Raw genomic sequence first — 11,186 nt, 5'->3', positions numbered from 1 at the left:
TTCGAGGATCCCCGTTGGAGGCTGTGAAGTCTATTGCCACCTAACACACACACACACACACACACACACACACACAATATATATATATTATATATAGTTGGACAGCATGAGTGGGCCCAGGCTCATAATTGCACTCGCTGATTAAACTTGACGGAACTTACCGTGAACTGGATTTGACAGCCTCCCATGATGTAATCCAAGAAGGAATACATTTTGATGATCTGCCGTGGGAAATATGGTCAAAATATTAGTCGCCAGGGAGGAAGTTGAACGAAGTCGGCGGCCAGAGCCGCGCCAAACAAAATACTCAATTAACCTCCCGGGGCCCGGTAATACGTTTATGACCTCGGTATGGGACAAGCACCTCTCAGCCAAAATGACTAAAAAGCTGTTACCTGGCGTGGGAGTAAGTCCGTGTATTGCACGTTTTAAGTGAGTCTCGAGTCTTTGATCCCAAGTACGAGTCATGACTCCAGACAACACCAGTCAGGTCGAGAGTCACCGACTTCCCTTACCTCAACCATAAACACAGACTGTTTTTCTAAAGCATTTACATTGCACCCTTAATTACAATTAATTTAGAGTGATAGGGGGTTTAACTCTTAAGCCTTAGTGGCCACATGCGTGGACAGCACCTTTTAGCTCTTATTTCCAAAATTGTGTACACTACGGAATTGGGGTCTTATGGCCACTTATGTGGACACTTATACTGCCATCTGGTGGTGTCAGAAGAGTATAACATACAATGGAATTTGGGAAAAAAAAAATTAGCATGTGACTAAACATGAAGCACACGTTTGTGTACCTATGGACTAAGTCATATCAAAAGTTGATTCATAGTTTTTATTCTAATTAGGATCCAACAAGTCCAAATAGCCAAGAGAAATTTAAAAAAAGCATGTAAACAAACAGCTTAAGAGGTTAAAGGGGAACATTATCACAATTTCAAAAGGGTTGAAAACAATAAAAATCAGTTCCCAGTGGCTCGTTGTATTTTTTGAAGTTTTTTTCAAAATTTTACCGGTCCCCGAATATCCCTAAATAAAGCTTTAAAGTGCCTTATTTTCGCTCTTTGGCCATTTCCCTGTGACGTCACACAGTGCTGCCAATGTAAACAAACAATGGGAATACCACAGCAAGATATAGCGACATTAGCTCGGATTCAGACTCGGATTTCAGCGATTTAACAGATTACGCATGTATTGAAACGGATGGTTGGAGTATGAAAGTATTGAAGAAGAAACTGAAGCTATTGAGCGAATAGCTATTGACGCTATTCATAGCCATAGTATGGCCGAATAGCTGCATTAGCATCGCCGGTAAAATGTGCGGACCAAACGATCAGGACTTTCGCATCTTGTGACACTGGAGCAACTTAAATCTGTCGATTGGTAAGTGTTTGTTTCGCATTAAATGTGGGTGGAAGGAAACGTAATATAGTTGCAAATGCATCTGCAGGTTATCCATACATCTCTGTGCCATGTCTGCTTTAGCACCGCCGGTAAATAGCATGTTAACGTCGATTAGCGTAGCATGTTAGCATCGATTAGCTGGCAGTCAACATCAACAAAACTCACCTTTGTGATTTTGTTGACTTCATAGTTGCAAATGCATCTGCAGGTTATCCATACATCTCTGTGCCATGTCTGCTTTAGCACCGCCGGTAAATAGCATGTTAGCATTGATTAGCGTAGCATGTTAGCATCGATTAGCTGGCAGTCAACATCAACAAAACTCACCTTTGTGATTTTGTTGACTTCATAGTTGCAAATGCATCTGCAGGTTATCCATACATCTCTGTGCCATGTCTGCTTTAGCACCGCCGGTAAATAGCATGTTAGCGTCGATTAGCATAGCATGTTAGCATCGATTAGCTGGCAGTCACGCCGCAACCAAATGTGTCTGATTAGCACATAAGTCAACAACATCAACAAAACTCACCTTTGTGATTTCGTTGACTTTATAGTTGCAAATGCATCTGCAGGTTATCCATACATCTCTGTGCCATGTCTGTCATCGCCGGTAAAATGTGCAGACACTTTGGCACATTCAATGGGGGTCTGGCGGCAGATTTCTTGCCAGTGGTGCAACTTGAATCCCTCCCTGTTAGTGTTGTTACACCCTCCGACAACACACCGTCGAGGCATGATGTCTCCAAGGTTCCAAAAAATTGTTGAAAAAACGGAAAATAACAGAGCTGAGACCCGGTGTTTGTAATGTGTTGAAAATGAAAATGGCGGGTGTGTTACCTCGGCGACGTCACATTCTGACGTCATCGCCTCCAGCGAGATAAACAGAAAGGCGTTTAATTCGCCAAAATTCACCCATTTAGAGTTCGGAAATCAATTAAAAAAATATATGGTCTTTTTTCTGCCCCATCAAGGTATATATTGACGCTTACATAGGTCTGCTGATAATGTTCCCCTTTAAAATTCTGGCGTATGGTCAGGATTGTACCACCTCAGCCTCAATCTGAGGCAGGATAACCCCTGCTTACCAACCTTTTCTTTGACTTTGTCTTCCCAAAGCACGAGGCTGACCGCCCGACTGTGTCTCAGAGGACAGAGAGAAGGCAGGAGAGAAACCCCCCACAATGTAACCCAGCTGCAGAGTAAGTTGTACTTCCTTGCTGGCTTGGTACTTGAATTTTGGGGATGGGCGAAGACCCAGAGCTGATGGGTCACAAATCTACCCTTAGAAATAACCGCTAAGTATGACCCAACAGGCTCAACCCAGCATTTTGGTACAAAAGAATAACTCAGCAGTTTTTAGTGTGTAGATAGGCCTATGTTCACGTTTTTTCCCCCGGGTTTTCGTTACAATCAAAAAGTGCCTGCAAATTAGCGCCGACATGCATGGTCCACCATTTTTTTTCCAGCATAAAATGTGAAAATGTGAAACCCAAAAGTGTCATTTTTTATTAAAATGACACCTGTTGCAGTATTATTAACTTCCTTTGTTATGGATAAGCTCCAAATAAATCAAATCTAAAATACATTTACACAAATCATTTTTTTTTTGATTGTTTGCCACTGAAAAAAAGAATACAATATTTTATTGTCATTATTATTATCATTATTATTCTAATATATTTGAATCAGCATTTGACTTGCTTCTATTAAAGGGGAACATTATCAGCAGACCTATGTAAGCCTCAATATATACCTTGATGGGGCAGAAAAAAGACCATCTATTTTTTTAACCGATTTCCCAACTCTAAATGGGTGAATTTTGGCGAATTAAACGCCTTTCTGTTTATCTCGCTGGAGGCGATGACGTCAGAATGTGACGTCGCCGAGGTAACACAGCCGCCATTTTCATTTCCACATTACAAACACCGGGTCTCAGCTCGGTTATTTTCCGTTTTTTCGACAATTTTTTGGAACCTTGGAGACATCATGCCTGGTGGGTGTGTTGTCGGAGGGTGTAACAACACTAACAGGGAGGGATTCAAGTTGCACCACTGGCAAGAAATCTGCCGCCAGACCCCCATTGAATGTACCAGAGTGTCTCCACATTTGACCGGCGATCCTAAGACAGACATGGCACAGAGATGTATGGATAACCTGCAGATGCATTTGCAACGATAAATTCAACAAAATCACAAAGGTGAGTTTTGTTGATGTTGACTTATTTGCTAATCAGACATATTTGGTCGCGGCGTGACTGCCAGTTAATCGATGCTAACATGCTACGCTAATCGACGCTAACATGCTATTTACCGGCGGTGCTAAAGCAGACATGGCACAGAGATGTATGGATAACCTGCAGATGCATTTGTAACGATAAAGTCACAGTAATCACAAAGGTGAGTTTTGTTGATGTTGACTGCCAGCTAATCGATGCTAACATGCTACGCTAATTGATGCTAACATGCTATTTACCGGCGATGCTAAAGCAGACATGGCACAGAGATGTATGGATAACCTGCAGATGCATTTGCAACTATATTACGTTTCCTTCCACCCACATTTAATGCAAAACAAACACTTACCAATCGACGGATTTAAGTTGCTCCAGTGTCACAAGATGCGAAAGTCCTGATCGTTTGGTCCGCACATTTTACCGGCGATGCTAACGCAGCTATTCGGCCATGCTATGGCTATGAATAGCGTCAATAGCTATTCGCTCAATAGCTTCAGTTTCTTCTTCAATATTTTCATACTCCAACCATCCGTTTCAATACATGCGTAATCTGTTGAATCGCTTAAGTCGCTGAAATCCGAGTTTGAATCCGAGCTAATGTCGCTATATCTTGCTGTGGTATTCCCATTGTTTGTTTACATTGGCAGCACTGTGTGACGTCACAGGGAAATGGATAGTGGTTTCGAAGATAGCGAAAATAAGGCACTTTAAAGCTTTATTTAGGGATATTCCGGGACCGGTAAAATTTTGAAAAAAACTTCAAAAAATACCACAAGCCACTGGGAACTGATTTTTATTGTTTTTAACTCTTTTGAAATTGTGATAATGTTCCCCTTTAACAGCACTGTAGACCTTGGCAACTCTTCTTCTGTTGTGGTCTGGCTCGAACTAACAGGCAGCATCACTGCCCCCTACATCCGCACCGTGGAATTACAACTCTGAACCGTATTGCATTACTCTCGTCGCTACAATATCGTACAAAAACAGAAGAATCCAAATCCTGTTAGCATAAAGAGTATATTTTACCTTGCAGTGGTTGAGAATGACGACGCCAGAGTTTCTGTAATTCTTCTTTTTCATCTGGTATTTGGGGTTGATACACTCCCACTGGATCTGCACAAAGAAATATGACTTATATAAGATACTCATGTTCTGATGCTCAAGGTGCTGTGTGACATGCATCATCTCCTCGTTACAGGTGACAAAGCTAATTAGTGCGTCAGTAAATGCTGAATTCATCATGAATACTCAGTAGTATGCGGGTTATAAACACACTTTTACATTTTTCAACCTGATATTCAATGAATATTTGTTGACCAGCTCTTGTTCCAAACAAGTGTTTATTCTACTTAACCATACCCTCATTACCGGGTTGGACTCCGCCAAGGCTGCCCTTGGTCACCCATTCTGTTCATAACGTTTCTGGACAGAATTTCTAGGCGTTGAGGGGATCCGGTTTGGTGACCGCAGGATTAGGTCTCTGCTTTTTGCAGATGATGTGGTCCTGATGGCTTCATCTGACCGGGATCTTCAGCTCTCACTGGATCGGTTCGCAGCCGAGTGTGAAGCGGCCGGAATTAGAATCAGCACCTCCAAGTCCGAGTCCATGGTTCTCTCCCGGAAAAGGGTGGCGTGCCATCTCTAGGTTGGGGAGGAGACCCTGCCCCAAGTGGAGGAGTTCAAGTACCTAGGAGTCTTGTTCACGAGTGGGGGAAGAGTGGATGGTGAGATCGACAGGCGGATCGGTGCGGCGTCTTCAGTAATGCGGACGTTGTACCGATCCGTTGTGGTGAAGAAGGAGCTGAGCCGGAAGGCAAAGCTCTCAATTTACCGGTCGATCTACGTTCCCATCCTCACCTATGGTCATGAGCTTTGGGTCATGACCGGAAGGATAAGATCACGGGTACAAGCGGCCCAAATGAGTTTCCTCCGCCGTGTGGCGGGTCTCTCCCTTAGAGATAGGGTGAGAAGCTCTGTCATCCGGGAGGAACTCAAAGTAAAGTGAAGTGAATTATATTTATATAGCGCTTTTCTCTAGTGACTCAAAGCGCTTTACATAGTGAAACCCAATATCTAAGTTACATTTAAACCAGTGTGGGTGGCACTGGGAGCAGGTGGGTAAAGTGTCTTGCCCAAGGACACAACGGCAGTGACTAGGATGGCGGAAGCGGGAATCGAACCTGCAACCCTCAAGTTGCTGGCACGGCCACTCTACCAACCGAGCTATACCGCCCCGCTGCTCCTCCACATCGAGAGGAGCCAGATGAGGTGGTTCGGGCATCTGGTCAGGATGCCACCCGAACGCCTCCCGAGGGAGGTGTTTAGGGCACGTCCAACCGGTAGGAGGCCACGGGGAAGACCCAGGACACGTTGGGAAGACTATGTCTCCCGGCTGGCCTGGGAACGCCTCGGGATCCCCCGGGAAGAGCTAGACGAAGTGGCTGGGGAGAGGGAAGTCTGGGCTTCCCTGCTTAGGCTGCTGCCCCCGCGACCTGACCTCGGATAAGCGGAAGAAGATGGATGGATGGATGGATGGCATACATTTTACTTTTTGAATCCGATATGGATTATTTCCGATATTACTTTTTAAAGCATTTATCGGACGATATTATCTGATCGCGATGCCACCTCAGTAGAAGCATTTAAGTCTCACCTTAAAACTCATTTGTATACTCTAGCCTTTAAATAGACTCCCTTTTTAGACCAGTTGATCTGCCGTTTCTTTTCTTTTCTTCTATGTCCCACTCTCCCGTGTGGAGGGGGTCCGGTCCGATCCGGTGCCCATGTACTGCTCGCCTGTGTATCGGCTGGGGACATCTCTGCGCTGCTGGTCCGCCTACGCTTGGGATGGTTTCCTGCTGGCTCCGCTGTGAACGGGACTCTCGCTGCTGTGTCTTGGATCCTCTTTGGACTGGACTCTCGCGACTGTGTTGTATCCATTGTGGATTGAACTTTCACAGTATCATGTTAGACCCGCTCGACATCCATTGCTTTCCTCCTCTCCAAGGTTCTCATAGTCATCATTGTCACCAATGTCCCACTGGGTGTGAGTTTTCCTACCGAGGATGTCGTGGTGGTTTGTGCAGCCCTTTGAGACACTAGTGATTTAGGGCTATATAAGTAAACATTGATTGATTGATTGATTGATGTGGTGGGCGTGGCCTGCGGACCTGCAGCGAATCAGAGTGTGGCAGAACCGGCTTTGAGATTAGCGACAGGTGCGTAGATGACACCGCTGAGAGTGTTTGTCTAATCACCTGTCGCTCTGTTAAAGGCAGCAGTCGGGAAGGAGAGCGAGAGTTGTTGATGGCGGTTGGCGAGAGCAAGACGACCACTCTTAGGGAAACCATTCATGCGCTCGATCGAGGAAAGACAATTGCTGGAAACCGCATAAAGACTTTGCACGATCTGGCGTTTATTGTCAAATAAACATTATTGTGATGTCGGTGACTGCTGGCCCAAACAACCCGGAGGACTTTGGTGCGGTTTGTTTTCCCGTGGTGCAAATCGACTGGACCGGACATGGCGTGAAGGTACTGACATCTTTTAATATTAACTCGGAAAAAGGAACAAACAAAAAGTGCTCACAGCGGAGGTACAAAACTTGGCTATGAAAACAAAACTATTACTAGAACATAAACTATGGACATAAAACAAAACTTGCAAACTATGGCATGAATAACAAACTTACTTGGAAGGAGAAAGGAGCATGGATCCTCGTCATGGATATCAAGGGTGAGTAGAGGGCAGGGGTCGGCACCCCGCGGCCCCGGAGCCACAAGCGGCTCTTTGGCAACTCTGATGCGGCTCAGCTGCACAATCACCGACCCCCCAGATTGTTGCGGGGAGATTCCAGAATTCAATGCCTCTCCCGGACATCACCCGGAGTCAACGTTCTCCAATTTTCACTCGGACTACAACATTAAGGGCGTGCCGTGATGATATTACTCTCAACGTCCTCTTGAACGTCATCGCGCCCGCCATTCACGGAATGCTATTTGCGTGCCGACCGCACACATGCATTTCGCTGCTTGTATCGGCACATGTATGAGACTACAAGACATACTGGGTGACACAGAGTACACTGACAATTGTGATATAAACAACTTTAACACTCCTACTAATATGCGCCACATTGTGAACCCACACAAAAGAAGAATGATAAACACATTTCGGGAGAAAATCCTCCCAGTAACACAACATAAACGCAACACAACAAATACCCAGAATCCTTTGCATTCATGAGAAATCCTGACTATGTTATACACCCCGCGAGCACCAACCCCCTCCCTGCGTGGTTGAGGTGGGCGGGGTTTGGTGCTCGCGGGGTGTATAACATAGTCAGGAAGTCCCATGGATGCAAAGGATTCTGGGTATTTGTTGTGTTGCGTTTATGTTGTGTTACTGTGAGGATGTTCTCCCGAAATGTGTTTGTCATTCTTGTTTGGTGTGGGTTCACAATGTGGCGCACATTAGTAGGAGTGTTAAAGTTGTTTATATCACAAGCGTCAGTGTACTCTGTGTCACCCAGTATGCCTTCCAGTCGTGTGTGTGCATCTGGGGAAGGTTCTCACAACATGTTGCTGGACTGGCAAGCAGTTTGTGCATGTTGTAGAAGGAGTTTAAGGCAATGGCTTCATAACATGCCCTTATTCTTGTCATCTGGGTGACCACTAGCAGATATTGCCGAGAAGAGTTGCGGCTCCCATTGTCTTCTTCATTTTACGGAACGGGTCGAAATGGCTCTTTGAGTGGCAAAGGTTGCCAACCCCTGGTATGTCACCAGGCTGACTGCCTGGCAACTGCAGGCTTAAAAAGTGACGTGGTGATTGACAACTGGTGCATGAGTCCAAGTGAATCAGGTGAAAGCTAATTGGTTGTCATGGAAACAAAAACAATGGAGTGAAAAAACAGGAACTAATGGAGTCTTGAAGTAAGAAAACACAACTAAACAAAACATGATCACAAAGACATGACAGAAGGAAGCGACTTCCACATCGGACATCTCTCGTTGACTTTATTTCGGAAGGAAAAATTGCTGTAACTCATCGGTTCTCAACTATTCCCCCCCCGCGGAGTCAACAGATGTCCATCCACCTTAAATCAAACACCTTTATTTATTTATCATTATTAAACTTTTCCTCCTTTTTTTAGGCCTCTGTGTTTTTTCACACAGAGCAAAGTTCAACAGCCAGTATTTGTGACATGAGTGCCCACAGCATTGTGAGTAACTCGTACATCTGGAGGGGGGGGGGACATCTTTCATGCTCGGACAAACAGGTTATGGGGCGACATCTGCAGACATCTTGGTTTTTTTTTATAGGGAAGACATCTAATCGTCGGAGCCAGACAATGTTACAAGAGTAAGAATTTCAGCCATTTTTAGAACAACAACAACACCCGGAGTAGGAAAACAGCAACGGCTTGTGACACTGTGCTGCTTTTTGAAACGGTTTTGAAGTCATCAAACTTGTACGTGGCATCTCGCTGATGATTCATGCTGCGCTCGGGTTTGATTACATTTCAGAGCTCATCAACATCATTTGAATTGGGAGGAAATCCCATCTCGGTGATTAATGATATACAGTATGAGTTTTGGTGGCTGGAATGAAACTGAGGTCTGCAAAACATGACTATATTTGGACATCTTTATTTAAAAGGACCCCATTGATTGACTGATTGATACTTTTATTAGTAGATTGCACAGTACAGTACATATTCTGTACAATTGACCACTAAATGGTAACACCCCAATAAGTTTTTCAACTTGTTTAAGTCGGGGTCCACGTTAATCAATTCATGGTACCTCGTTTAAATTTTTGTATTGTCTTATTTTAATCTGCACAGCTTTCCGGTAGCTCAGGGGTGTCCAAACTTTTTCCACAGAGGGCCGCACACTGAATAATTTAAGCATGCGGGGGCCATTTTGATATTTTTCGTTTTCAAACCATAACAAAATATATGGATTTTTTTTTTTTAATCCTTAGGGTTCCTGGGTAGCATAGAGGGTCTCAGTCACTAAAATGTTAAAAATAAGTCAGATTATTATTATTATTTTTTATTTAATGCATACAGTAAATCTCTATATCAACTTGAGGTTGATATAAAGTAAAACAAATAAGGTTTTATGCCTTTTCTGTCAAAGACAACTTTGTTTTTTATGGTAAAACTGAAATATGCAGTATTTAAATAGATAGATAGATAGATAGTACTTTATTGATTCCTTCAGTGAATTCATTTATTTAGCAATTAAAGCCCTCAAAGATCAATAATGCAGGACACCATTGATTTGAATTATTTAATATTTTTGAGTAATCACAGTGAAAAGTTCAATAAAATCCTACTAAATATATTTGAGATCCGAAAGGTTCCCCACTCATAAAGTGATGCATTTTTATTAGTTGTTTTTTTATACTTTTAACACTTAAATTTCAAGATCAACTTCCGATATATCTGTCGATTTTAAGTTTGAACTATTATTTTGTTTGCTTTATGCTCTTTTGTCAAAACTTTGATGTTTTTAAATGGCAACCACACATCTGCAATATTTTTTCCACATAAAACATTTTAAAGTGATAATTTTTAAGTAATAATTCATTATAACAGATTTTTTTTTGTCCTTTTTTTTCCGAGCAATGAAAAAAAAAAGAAAATGAAGACAAAATGAAAAAAAACTGCCTGCATGGCAGCTTTGTGTCAACATTACCACTTTTTCTCATTAGATTTCACCTCATTCCACTTTTTTAAAATGTTTTTTTTTTATTTTTGCAATACTTGCAATTTTTGCAGAATGTGTGGCGGGCCACAAATGGCCCCCGGGCCGCACTTTGGACACCCCTGCGGTAGCTTGTACGGTCATAAATAAACGCACACTTCGCCGACAGAGACACTCCAGTTATTTCTAAGTGTTAACTCTCGTATTAGCACCCATTTAAAAAAAGAATAAATTGGTGCATTTTGTCCATTGCTGCAGGTTGATACTTCCATGCTTTTGTTTAGAACACAGGTGTCAAACTCAAGGCTCTGGGGGGCCACATCTGGCCCACCACATCATTTCTATATGACCCGCAAAATGCTAACAATATTGTCAGGTTCAAACACTGATGACATCTATTAAACAACACAAGAAGCAAAGAATTCAACAGAGACGGAATTAAATTTGGCTCCATTTGAGGAGAGACGCCCGGACACTGGACACTAACACTTATCAAGGACAGTTCCCACCCTGGCTTTGTCCTGTTTGACCTGCTGCCCTCAGGAAGGCACTACAGCAGGGGTCAACAACCTTTTTCAAACCAAGAGCTACTTCTTGGGTACTGATTAATGCGAAGGGCTACCAGTTTGATACACACTTCAATAAATTGCCAGAAATAACCAATTTGCTCAATTTACCTTTAATAAATAAATCTATATATATATATAAAAAAATGGGTATTTCTGTCTGTCATTCCGTCGTACATTTTTTTCCTTTTACGGAAGGTTTTTTGTAGAGAATAAATGATGAAAAAAACACTTAATTGAACGGTTTAAAAGAGGAGAAA

At 43.0% G+C, this 11,186-nt stretch overlaps 1 protein-coding gene across 1 annotated transcript in view; it reads right to left on the bottom strand.

Annotated features, from left to right (window-relative positions):
• Positions 1 to 11,186, bottom strand: part of cpne4b (copine IVb) — a 103,347-nt gene that overhangs the window by 28,284 nt on the left and 63,877 nt on the right. The window contains exons 9-11 of the mRNA XM_061882764.1: positions 4,672 to 4,758; positions 162 to 221; positions 1 to 40 (exon numbers count right to left, since the gene is read on the bottom strand). The exon at positions 1 to 40 is cut by the window's left edge and continues 94 nt beyond it. Coding sequence (XP_061738748.1) covers positions 1 to 40; positions 162 to 221; positions 4,672 to 4,758 — 187 coding nt within the window. The remainder of the gene's footprint in view (positions 41 to 161; positions 222 to 4,671; positions 4,759 to 11,186) is intronic.

This window comes from Nerophis ophidion, linkage group LG21, assembly GCF_033978795.1.
Source record: "Nerophis ophidion isolate RoL-2023_Sa linkage group LG21, RoL_Noph_v1.0, whole genome shotgun sequence".
Lineage (NCBI taxonomy): Eukaryota > Metazoa > Chordata > Actinopteri > Syngnathiformes > Syngnathidae > Nerophis > Nerophis ophidion.
This window is presented reverse-complemented; position numbering and strand designations above follow the sequence as displayed.